Below are 13,417 nucleotides of genomic sequence, written 5' to 3' on the forward strand. Positions count from 1 at the left end.
TTTTCTTCTTTCTTCATCTTTGCTTTAAGAATGTTTTATATGCCCCAGGGGACAAATAGCCCTTGCCTCTGCACCAACTAACAGACATCCAAATAAACTTGAACTTAAAACACTGACCCTTGAGCATGTGGCCAACATGTGGCTCGACTCACGTCACTGCCACTCTGGAGCTCTGGAGAGTCAAAGAGACCAGTGCAGTGTTAAAGGGGAACCCTGGCATGCTCTCCACAGTCATAACATCCCCGCTGTGCTGTTGACAGGAGTCTCCGGCACACTTCGGACATTGTTTTGTCAGCGACTCAACAAGCACATCCGGCCAATCGTCGTAGTTTGTAACAGGGACTGGGGAGTGACACCGTCCCTCAGTCCCGAGGTAAATCAGAACAGCATGTGGATGTTTGAGCTGTGCTCGCTGTGCACGCAGCGGAGTGCGTGTGTGTGGTCTGTGCTCAGTGTCAGGAATGAACAAAAATGCAGCACAATATCATAAACTTGTAAACAATGCGTGGCACGTCAAGCCCTGCCAGAAAATGTTTTTCTTTGTCTCTCTGCTTCCTGTGAACAGACAGAGTTTGCAGTAGTCTAAACCTGATTAGCTGGATATTTAAAATGTTGACTAGACTGTGGTTGGAATAATACTGCATAGATCAAGTTTTTCTACACAGTGCATTCACTAAGTATTGTATTTTAGTGGAGTATTTCCATTTTATACTACTTTGTACTTCTACTTTACTACATTTTACAGAAAAATATGTCATTTCTAACTTTCTAACTACATTTATTTGACAGACATAGCTATTTCAAAAAAAACAACAACAACCAAAAACGGATGTTATGGAAAAAACACATGATCAACCAATAAAGTATAATCCACTGTTACTGTAAAGTAGTTCTTTACATTAACCAGTCATTCTGCCACCTAATTAATGTTTTTCTTCTCTACAACTACATTGTGTTGATTAAACTTCTGTTTTCTACTTATGTCAGGTAAAAATAAATATAAACATTAATTTGTTGTAGTGGGCTGCAAGGTGGCGCAGTAGTTAGCACTGTTGCCTCGCAGCAAGAAGGTTGCCGGTTCGTGTCCCGGTGGGGGCACCGGAATCTTTCTGCGTGGAGTTTGCATGTTCTCCCCGTGCAGCGTGGGTTCTCTCTGGGTTCTTCGGCTTCCTCCCACACAGGCCAAAAACATGTTGAGGTTAATTGGTGTTTCTAAATTGTCCATAGGTGTGAATGTGAGTGTGCTTGGTTGTCTGTCTCTAAGTGTAGCCCTGCGACAGACTGGCGACCTGTCCAGGGTGTCCCTTGCCTTCGCCCTAAGTCGGCTGGGATAGGCTCCAGTCCCCCCGCGACCCTAATGAGGATTAAGCGGTGTATAGAAAATGGAGGGAATTTGTTGTAGTAATTTTACAATGAGGTAACAGCAGGTTTACTTAAATAAAAGCGCTCCTCTATGACTTTTTCAAAGAACAGCCTGTCAGCACGTGTTTGTCTCATGATCAAAAACAGAAGTGAGGCCATAAAAATACAAGACAATTAATTAACTAAATAAGGCAACGAGGAGCAATATAATACTGTAGTCCATTACTGGCCTGAGGCAGGTTTACTTCTACAATTAAACTATAATATAGTGGCTGAAACCAGAAGTTGGATGACTTTTCATGAACATTGTTTTCAGAGACAAAATAATCTGCTTTCAAATATGCAATTAGACAAGTGCTGATTGTAATGTAGCAGAAAGAATGTGATAAGAATTGATCATCCAACAAGCCTCCATAAGTGACAAGAAAATGTGCAGAACTTTGCAAAAAACATTTCATCTCAAAATTACAGACCAAAATAGTCGCTGACAAGCAAGTAACAAATAACAGAATCACAATGACCATGTTATGTTGAAGCTCCTGTAATGATTTAAAGATGATTTAATGATACAGGTGACACCGGGACAAATACAGAGACTAATTTTTCCTGGTGGGAAAGCACGCCTCCGCAACAGCACACCAGCACAAGAGCTCTGAAAATAGCCTCTACACAAACAGTACTTTGTGGAACTACTGGATGGTTGGACAGCTCTTTGGGACCTGAAGCACCTCTTAACTTCCGCTGTCACCACAAGCTGTGCTTGAATGCAGAGAGTCCTCAGCTCTCTAAAAGCCTTTTTGTAAAACCCACATGTGAGAAGTGAACTCTGGCAACAGGAATTGCATTTTCTCACAGCGTTGAAAAATACAGAGTAGAGGGAAAACATATTCGCTCCAATGGATGTTGCTTGTTTTTTAAAGTTCACTAAGTCCATGGAGTTATAAGGATCTCTAGTGGGCATGTGATAACTTCAGGAGACAAAATGGCAAAGCAAGAATTTAGGGAGAATAAACAAGCCCTGTGGTAAAGCCCTTCTCCATTCCTCATTTTTATTGTCCTTCAAACTATAGCAGAGTAGTGCATTTCAGCATAAAGCCAGCAAGACCAGTAGCACAGCATGTTTTGACTCAGACATGTCAATGTGGGATTATACAGTAGATTTTCAGATGCTAAAATTTTGCCTTACACAGGTCTGTGAAACTTGTAGATTTAAACTTTATACTAATGCCTGATAAGTGAACTTAAAGACTGTTGGTGAAAGTGAGTATGATCTGCACCATGCTGCTCACCTCGAGCAGCTCTGAGACGATGGGCAGGACCTCTGGGTTACAGATGTCAATGGAATCATCTCTGTAGGTCTTCTTCTTGTAACGGATGTTTCCCAGGTGGAGGATTGCTGACAGCAGGGAGAAAATCCTAAAGAGCAAGAAAGGCATGTATTGTTATTATTCCACTGTGTTACTGAACAGGCTTTATAATGTATGGAAGGATTTTTTATGCTTAGTGGTCTTTGGCCAGAAAACCTTGCATGATTACACTGTATGACATGTCTGCAATTGGATAGGCTCTGTATTACAACCAGTTGAAACCAAAATTTGCAGTGGATAGAAAGTGAAAGGGATATTACTTCTAATGTCATGCATTTCCAAGAACCTAGCTTTACAAAACGTCCTGAATAATGCCTGTTTACTCATAGAATTTGAAATTGAGAGTAGTGACCCAGGGACTCTGCTTCTCTTCTTAAAAATATAAAGATTTAAAGTAATAGTTTGACATTTGGGTAAACATATGATTTCTTGCCAATATTAAGAAGAGAAGCTACAGCTCTTATGTTTGTATGTTAAAAAGCACAACAGCATGTGAGAAATCCCTGAAATTGAAATGTTTTGTGAGAAGAAAATCACATGAAGAGTGTGAGTACTGACAGAGTGCTTAGTTTGTTTAACTATTTTGTACATTAAATACTACTGTGTGGATAATATATTTCTAAAATTTAATCTAAATTTATCTAAATTTAGTCTATTTAGAAGTCTGTGATCCGACAGACTGTGGGGTTGTGTTTCTGTAATCTTTTGTAAAACAGCTGGATACATAATGCAGCTAATCTTACTGTTTGCGTGTCGTGGGTAGGAAGCCAACCATCTCCATAGCCAGCTGCAGCCGCTCAAAGTCATGTTTCAGGTCTTCTCCTTCTACTGTGAAGCAGTCCTGCTGGTGTCAGGTGGAAACACAAAGACAGAGAGAGACATCAGCATCGCAAAGGAATGTTTTAAGGATTATACAGCACACCAGTTTAACAAAAGACACAATTCTATGTGAAACGGATGGCTGTAAAAGTGACCGTCAGGCGCTAGAATGACTGTGACTAAGCAGGGTTTCCCATGATATTTCAAAACCAAGATGGGCCACTTTGGCAACGTTTGGCAAAGACTCCCAATAAGTGGGATTATGCATTAAGTCAAAAATAACAAATCCCAGACAAGTCATCAACTAAGATCTATAAGATGATGCAGGATTTGTGGTTATTGAGGTAACTTTTCAGGACTACGACGACGATTCAGTTCTTACCTGATTACATGAGGACTTCGTGTGACTTTTTAGTGTGACTGTGACTGTTAGGTTTATTGAAGCCAGATAACAAAAAGACCTGCTGGGTATGTTGGACTTGCTTTGTAGTCCATACCTCAGATTTAATGCCAGTTGTTTAATTTCTTAGATTTTTTATAAATTTTATTTTTTTCAGATTTAATGCCAGTTGTTTAATTTCTTAGATTTTTTATAAATTTTATTTTAATAAATGTGTCTTCTTGTGATGAAGTGCTAGCGAGCATGTATGAATGCACCTTTCTGCTTCTGTCCTGGTTAAGGCGTGGTTGTTGGAGTGGTGAAAAAAACAGAGCAGATTTCCTTCCTTTATAATGTCATTTTCTGTTGAGTTGTTCTAAATCTAAAGCTTAAGCCTGAGTGTCCACAACATCATAGAATATCTCTCAGCTTCTGCATATTCTTTTCAGTTGTTCCCCATCAGGAGAGGAAAGTATCATGACAAGAGATGATGCTAGTCTATCATACAACAGCAGTTAAATTGGTGATAGGTTGTCAAAATATAGTTGTCACAGAAACAAAAGCCACATGCTTCATGCCAGCACACTTTTGATGAAGCGTTGGGATGAAACGCTCATCTGCCAGCAAAAAACACTGAATGGACCCACATCCTAAAAGTCCAAGTTGAAGAAAAAGTCAAGCTCCAAGTCTTTTTGAACTCTATCAGATTCACAGCTCGAGTCTACACCTCAGTTCAGGGTCAGTAGGCTGCACCACTCATAACAAACGCCACACATTTACTAGTTTAAAACTAAACTCAGCATAGAAAACAACATATTGTCTGAGGCAGCTCAGCAAATGACAGTGATTAATCAATCAAACCCCTTGGAAGGAATACATTAAAGCAGCATTTCAGAATGTCAATCAAAACATAATGTTCCCAGTCTATTTCAAGAGACCACCTCTGCTAACTGAGGGAAACCCTTCTAAGCGAACACAACTACATTCCTGTGTAATCATGAGACACTGATATCGTACAGTGTTTGTTAGTGAGCTTCAAAATGGATGAGTGCTGCCATGACTGAGATACTAAACAATGAGCACTGATGTTCAGTAAAGGAGTGAGAGTGTGAGGATGTGTACAGGGATTGTGTGTCTCCTCAGGCCCTCCGGTCGGTCAGCATGTCTCTGTTCCAGCAGCGAGCCTCTCAAAGGCTGTAATTAGCACATACCACAGCGACCGGCCAGTGAGAGAAGACACAGGAACCCATAATCCACACTCTGGATCTGCCTCTTCCACACTTTAACATTCAACACTCCTCTGCCTCTCCATTGTTTTCCTTTGGCTTATAACTTGTCAGGAACTGCAGAGCCAACAATCAGTGTATTTCTCCAGTCAGCTTCTCCAATTGCAACAAAAGGGTTTTGAGGCTTCTCGAACTATGGCGAGACCCGGGAAAGGCCAGTTTCCAAATTGCTGGGTATGTTCGACCTCAGTGCCAAACAGCACAATGTGATACGTTGAAGGATGTTGAGTAAATAAAGAGATCAATTTGGGCAGTTGCAAGGGAATACTTTGGTTGAAAACCTAAACCTTTGCTGTTGGTACTTAGAAAAAATAGAAAGAACAAGGGATTCTGAATGCAGTAAAGGGATGATTAGGAAACAATCTGTTCTTCTTACTTATGTTAAGCAAAGAGTCTTTTCTCACTTCAGAAATTGAGATTTGAACTTTATGCCAGGTGCAACACTTCTGGTGGAAGCCTAAACTAAATTCAGTAAAGCCCATCTGACTGTGCACATGGAGCTTTTTAACAGATCATTCACAGATGCTGTTAACAGTTATGTGTATCCAAGTTGAGTTTTTTTTTTCCTGTTTCTCACTATGACTGAGTCATGATTTATGTCATTGAGGCACCCGGTCGATTGTGTGCCAAAAACAGCATGCCACCCCGTCAGTAGACATTCCACACAACCAAAACCATAGACACCCAAACAAGCACAAAATGCAAACCCACAGCCACCGAGGCCCAGAACCAAACACCCGACTACACACATCAAATGCAAACATCCGCAAAATGTTTGGTCTTTGGGATCTTGAGTGAAATACTCCCCTTTTGTATTCACATTTGTTTATTTGCTATTTTTAGTTCCAGACGCTGCATCTGGAATCTGTATACACTCGTCAGTGTTTAAAGTGTTGGGCGTCTCTATTTACTGCACGTTGACCAGCAGTAGAGGTCAGAGGTTAAACAGGCCCAGAGGGTTTGGTCAGATGCTCAGACAGCTGTCAAAGGTTGCTGAGTTTCTGTGAGTGTGTGTGTTGTGTGTGTGAAGACAGTGACATCATCTCCTTGGACAGGAGGGTCACAGACTGATGAGGTCATTGACTGACCCTTGAGACAAAGACAGTGTGTCAGCAAACAGTGAGAAGGGACGGTTGTGTAAAAAGAGAGAGAGGCATCCAAATATGCCTTGAAGTCTAATAGTTCAACATGATGGAAAATTATGAGAAATCTTTAGTGGATTCACAACAGGTACATTTATGTCTAATGGCATCCCAGGGTTAAGGCAAAAAAATTAAAAAATTAAAAAATCATAAAGATTCTAAGAAATTTCTCAAACCACTCCTGCTGCAGAACACGTTCACTTTTTTCCAAACAATTCTAATTTCTCCAATATACTGAGGCCAAGATAATTCTGCAGGAGTGATCTGAACAACCTCCAAAGAGGTTCTGATACAAGATCAATTTTGGCCTTAATGCCATGTGACCACCAAAACTACTGGGAACCCAAAATGACTACAGTTTATTAGGGCTAAGAATGCAGCAGGCGACTATTTGACTTTGACTTTTTAACTGTATCATTGTGGAAAATGGCTGAAGTGGCATAAAAAAATAAAATAAAAAAGCAGCGGGTGTCCTCTGAACCTTTACATGGATTAAAATACAGTTTTAAAAAGAAAGCAACAGAGAGCAAAGGTCAAGAATGAAATATAGTAAGGCCACAAGTTGTGTTTATACTATCCGACTCTCGTGTCAAGTGTTTGCTCGCTGGCAAAGTCAAAGTAACATAATCTCCTATTAGGAGATACTGAATCCCTTTAAACATACACAACAAATCCCACTGACCAAACATTACTCACTTCAGGTGGAGGCCGGCAAGACAGTAGCAGACTCAAAGACCAGTGAAACAGCAAACACACACATAAGATGGACCGCACATCTGGAGGGAAGTTTCAGGATGTGAAGCCTACCGATTGTTTCAGAAGGCATCTTATAGAATGCACAGTATGGATGTTTTATCAAAACTAGTAACTAGCTGCTTTTCTTTTTGCTGACTGTATCATTAATGCTACTGCAGAATATGGAAGCAATGGCTTGTCTGATTGCATGTCATTTCGAAACTTACATGTTCTTGACAAAATAGCAACAAATGCTCGTTCAACATTGGTGCAATGATTCCTAAAGTGTTGCTACTAAAATACTAAGACTTGTTCAGAGTATCCGTACTAGTGTCAGTTGTATGGGGGCACTATTGTAGCAAAACTATTTGTCCACGCGTATGGAGAGTTGTCTGTCTGTATCTCAATCCGTTTGTCCGAAGTGAGATTTGTCAATGTGTAAAAGAAGTTGTCAATGCAAACCGGAATCTACAAAAGTCGTCTCACAATTTGTCCAATTTGTCTGTCTGTAATCAAGTTTTCAAATGTATAAAAAATCTGCTCATCTGTATTAAAAGTTGGACATAATAAGAGCTGTCAGTGCGTACAAAGAGCTGTCAATGCGTACAGAGGTATTCGTAGTTGAAAAGTCTAAGTATTTGAGTCGAGTGCAGACAAATTGTGTGACCACTTTTGCAGATTCCGGTTCGCACTGACAACTTCTTTTACACATTGACAAATCTCCCTTCGGATGAACGGATTGAGATACAGACAGACAACTCTCCATACACGCATGGACAAATAGTTTTGCTACAATAAAGCCCCCATACAGTTGGATCTATCATGTTTGTTCACTTTGAGACCTGTCTACGTGCTCTCTGTTGTGAGTGCACAGTGATATCAGTATCACTATCGGTGTTGTTACTCTCTAAACTCTAAAATTCGACGTCAGGTTTGAAAGGTGTGTTACGTTTTAAAAATGTGCTTAAAATGATCCTACTCATCAGAGCCAGAAACTGTAAATACAGAAAGAATTGTTGTATTTTCAACTTTCTGTCAGTCTCTTTATTATTCATCATGCTGTTCAGTCAGAAAAAAATCCAAATTTAAGCTTAAAATTGTGATATTTCATCAAAATCTTAAAAAATGTAACTTTCTTGATCTTTTTCTTCCTTTTTTTTAACTTTATTTATAGCATTATGAGTGTTTAATTGCAGAAAATATATATTTTTTTGATCTTTCTACTTCTAGTCAAGGTTGTGCCGTTTCCAAATATGTATGACTTACAGTGAAAAAACGAAAATTTTGCTGTAGTCATTTGGCCTAAAACAACACATATTTGGTGATCACAAGGTTCAAAACTTATTTCACATTCTCTCTTGTTTCTGCTCCTGAATTTCACAGAACACTGTCTGATGCTGGTCTCTCGCTCTCTCACCTTACCACCTACATCATGTAGTCGTAATTTAGTCTTAGTGACAAGTAATAAAGTCAGGTCGTACAAGCAAATGTAGCAGTGAAAGTGAAATCCTGAACCTTCCCTTTAGAGATGGCAGTTTCCAGGTGTGACATAATCACCCATTTCCCTGCAGCAAAGCTTCTAAAAGCCAAACATGAGTTTAAAGGGATTCCTTATTGTTTAAATTCTGTTTTGTTAATCAGCACATCCCATCCTTCATTTACAAGGAGATGACTCTTTTTAAGAAATAGTAAAGCGTCACCAATCATTTCTTCAATGTCAGAATTTTCAAATGCCCCATTACGAATGAGCTGCTGAGTGTGTGATACTTTATTTAGGAAGAAAATTCTTCTCAAAAACAAACAGTAAATCCCTTTAAACATTTTCAAAGCAGTTCTTCACAGAGCATGACCAGCTGAGGTCAGTCCAGGCTGGCTCCGTCTTCAGTCCATTTCACTGAGAGCAGGCGGGTGTGGACAGCCAAGAGACAACAAGACCAAGACTGGCACCAACAACCCAATGTAGCACGGCACACCCATGAACACAGACGTACACAAACAACTTGTCATCCACACAATACTGACCAGCTCACTCTCATAGTAATTGTCCCAGTGGAGTTTGTGCGATTTCTTTGTCATCTGGAAGCAGGGCAAAGCGGGTTAACAAGGCTTGAATTACACACAATCTTAAAATGATTAAAGAAATTACACATTCTGTTAATACGTGAGGATAAAATGACTAAACCACACACACACAAATACAGACACACACACATTCCCAGAGGCACTGTGATTAAACCCACAAGGTGACGTATTGAGAGATGGCATTGGATAGAACCACACAATCTCAAACACAACAAAAATGTCATGCTTATGGTGGCATAATCTCTATTGTTAGACTACAAACAGTGCATAGGTGGAAAAAAGTGTTTCAGACATTTTACGCAAGCAGCAACACAACCGAAAAATCTCACTTAGTAAAAGTTGGTAAGTATTATGCAGTCAAACAAACATTTTGTTATCTTGTTCCACATTATGTTACTATATCATATTACATTATTACGGAGAGCTCCATACAAATCTTGAAATCTACCGTCAGAGTCTATCTCCCAGTGATGGCGTCTTTCTTTTTATGACTTTGCTAAAAAGCTGCAGCATCACACAGCAGCGTGGTCATACTGTTTCCAAACTGAGAGGAGGGCTGTGCAAAATTTGTGCGGATGGTACTGCAGCAGTATCTTCAATCATCTTCTCCTGACATATTAAAGTGATCATATGTTTTTAAGTTTCACAGTGTAACTACTGGCAACAAAGCAGTTGTACTTAGTGCTAATCCAGTGTTTTTTGTTTTTATTTTAATTTCAGAGAAAGTTCAAGGGCAGTTGCCTCTGGAGAAGCAACTTTTTTTTTTTTTAAATATTGCAATAATAACTGCAGCAGTGGCATCACTGGGAGCATTATGTCATCCGATCCGAAGTACAGCAAGTACTTTAATTGGATCAGTACAAAGATACGTCTGTTCTTATATATGGCAGCAATGTCAGTGTTTCCAGAAACATCAGTTAAATGCAAATAACAGTAATACAGGTGTCCTCAAATTTATTCATACCCAAAGAAAAGGCAAAATTCACAACAGTCACTCAAAAAACTAGAAACTGAAAAAAGTAATAATAAATAAAAAAATTGCTAAATTATAATTTAGTGTATATTAGTCAGGTTAGTCTGGACATCATTAAACACAATGTGTACAATGGATCTATTTTCTTTATGGGCTCTTTCCTCTTTTTACTGCTATCAGTCTGGTCTGGCTTCCCTTCCTCATAAATCCCAATCAAGTCCCTCCTGTCAGATACTTATATTTGTACCAATGGGCTGTCATTTGTTCACATCTTTTGTCTTTTGTGTAAAATCATAATCAGAAAGTTACTGCGTAACATTTCCCTGTAAAATGTTGTTCAAGTAATATAAAAAGGTGGCAACTAAGAATCCAGTAATTGCACTTTGTTAAGGTGCGCAACTGTAATTTGGGCATCTATAAAATATGACGCAATGCATTGTGGGATTGTTTGCATACTATTGATGGCAAAATGCAAATTTATACTCAAATAAAATTACAGTAAATGTAGGTCACAATAGGGAGCGATTCTGGACATATATCAGCACTGAAGGTTTAAGGATCACAACTTTAAAGTACTTGAGTAAATGTAGTTAGTTACGATCCACCACTGAGAGAAAGACACACACACGCACATGCACACATGCAACAATATCTTCCTCTGAGAGGGAGAACAGCTAAATATGGATAATCATTGTGGTCCTTTGTGACACAGCTTGTGTAAAGAGTGTGTGCTGGTGCGCTCAGACAAACACGTGTGCACACAAACACGCGACTGCTCCTGGCGCCCTCTGCACGAGACCAAGTCAGCGCCAGATTGACTCCTGAGTTTTGCAGTTGCCATGGAAACAGAGCTGCATAGTAACAGGCAGCCGGCAGCAGGAGGGGGGTGTTGTTGTTGTTGTGGGGATTAAGGGAGGACGGGGAGGACAGGGGAGGGGGGGAATGTTACTTTTTTAGGGTAGCAGTGAGAGATGAACAAAGAATGTTTTGTTTTTTTTTGCCTCCTCTTTGCATTGCTGTAGGAAGCGGGAATATGAATGTCCACACATCAGCTGCCAGCACACACACACACACACACACCCACACACATAATGCAAAATATGCACACATATGTGTGCTACTGGCATGTGTGCACACCAAGGCACGTGCACACATCCACACAGACACGCACAGATGCACAGTTGAATTTCTGGGCTGATGCAGTCAACACTTGTGAGCACTGAGTCGAGCTCCATATATGATAAATGAGTACACAGGACCAAGCAGAGACAGATGGAGGAAAGACAGACAGTCAAATTGTCCATCGTCAGCAGCAGCATCTTCATCATCAATCTTTCTACAAGGTGCCTTATTTGTCAATAAATCCTCGTTCTTTTTGTTGCTTCTGGGATGAATGTTCACCATTTGAGGAGAGGAGGAGAGTTTTATTCGACAAAAAATCGACATAAATTGAAAGCTTACAATGTCTCTTTCACATCACAAATCAGATGTTTTAAATTCTTTGCATTCCTGGATGACAGTGTACAGCCACTACATCATCAAAAGAGCTTTTTATTCAATAACTCATGTTAATTTCACATCTCTGGTAAGTTCCTACAACAGACAGACAACAACTTGAGAATTAATGTCTAGAAAAGCAAATAAAATACTGAGGAAGTTTTGAGCTTTCTACACTGTCCATTGTCTTGTATCTTTTTTCCATTTACCTAATGACTAAGAAACAATTTACACTGTGAGGTTTCACCACTTGTCTGGACTATTAAGACTTTGGGACCTAATAGTTGGGCTGGCTGTGTAATATATTTGTGTCTCTGACTGTCTAAGTTTTGTTGAATGATTTAAAAAAAAAAAAAAAAAAGTGTACAATAAGACTAGACAAAATCGTGATATTTTATCAAAACCAATGTATTACATGTGTCATTTAAAAATTAGTCAGAAAAAATATATACTCTACAGATTCTGTAAAAACTCAAAAATATTCTGCACTTGTCAGGATGATTTTTAAGCTATTAGGGACTCAACTTTGATCAACAGCCACATGAGAAAAATTCAGCAACTTTCCAGCTGAATTGGACTGAACTGAGGCAGCGCTTAGATCAGATAGTAGACAAATATAAAAAAGTTGAAAATGTAGTAAAATATCTATAGTCACCATTTTTTTCCTTGTATTTGTAGCACCTGCGGGCACTTGGTAAAAATGTTGTACATGGCAATTCCAGGTTTCTAATATTTTGTCAAATAAATATTCAAAGAAATTCAACCCCTATAATTTCTTTTTAAGATTTATGGCATTATAACTGTGTCATACTGCACAAAAGACAGCTCTGAGTCCCCTCCACTTCTAGCTATGCTTATATTGTTTCCATAGAGGTGCAGGAGTTTTTCATGGCAGAGAAAAATGAGCCCACAATGAGTAAAAATGTGACAAGAACAAAGAAATGTCCAAGTACACAACACAAATGTATTTAAAAGGTCAGACAGATAGCTGTAACACACTCTGACATTGGCTCACCATGCAAAACACAATGACACAGGAATTTACTTTACATGTAGATGAATATAAATGCTTCCTCAGCAAGACCCTCCCAATTTAGCTAAAAGCATTTCTCACTCAAATCCTGATCCTTTCTTTACCAAAATGTAATTATCTAGCAGATAACGCTACTGAATTTAAATATTTTCAGGGAGAATTTATTCAGAGATTTATTTTTCTGTTTGTATTATCGTGTGAGTGTGCGTGTTTATGTGCGGACCTGGTTGAGGTAGTGGTATTCCTCAGGTTGGAGCAGGTGGAAGGCCTTCCTCTCCTCTTCACTGGCTCCAGCCAACAGGTAGTAAAACACATGGTAGTTCCTGCAGACACACACACAAGTTAGAGGGGATGATTCTACAACACAGAAACACTTGTCTAGCAGTGATCTCCTCAGTCATTTTAAATTCCCTCAGCGGTGAACTGAGGACAGCAGCGTTCACATCTCCTCGCTCTGCTGAAACAACGCCTGAGGGAGAGAATCCCTTCAAAGATTCGGACCAGTGAAAAACCTTTTTACCCGCAGCATGTTTCTCAAACCAAACCTGTAACATGTAACAAATAAGTCACAACTTCAACCCAGTGGGCTTACATTTCAAGTCAGACAAAGCGGCAGTGTGGTGTGTGGGCTTCAGGCAACGAGTTGTGATTAGCCGTAACAAAGGCTGGGGCTTCGGCCAGAGCGCAGAGATGTAATTCTATTACAGCTGGAAACGAACTTCCCCTCTCTGCAAGGGACACT

General features: G+C 39.6%; 1 protein-coding gene across 4 annotated transcripts in view; it reads right to left on the reverse strand.

Moving 5' to 3' along the window:
- The window catches only part of LOC103364430 (unconventional myosin-IXa-like), a 174,060-nt gene that overhangs the window by 74,574 nt on the left and 86,069 nt on the right, over positions 1-13,417 (reverse strand). For all 4 annotated transcript variants that reach the window (XM_008291551.1, XM_008291566.1, XM_008291558.1 and 1 more), the window contains exons 5-7: positions 12,899-12,998; positions 3,473-3,573; positions 2,652-2,778 (exon numbers count right to left, since the gene is read on the reverse strand). In XM_008291551.1, the coding sequence (XP_008289773.1) occupies positions 2,652-2,778; positions 3,473-3,573; positions 12,899-12,998 (328 nt within the window). The remainder of the gene's footprint in view (positions 1-2,651; positions 2,779-3,472; positions 3,574-12,898; positions 12,999-13,417) is intronic.

Source organism: Stegastes partitus, unplaced genomic scaffold, assembly GCF_000690725.1.
Source record: "Stegastes partitus isolate 25-593 unplaced genomic scaffold, Stegastes_partitus-1.0.2 Scaffold17, whole genome shotgun sequence".
Classification (NCBI taxonomy): Eukaryota; Metazoa; Chordata; class Actinopteri; family Pomacentridae; genus Stegastes; species Stegastes partitus.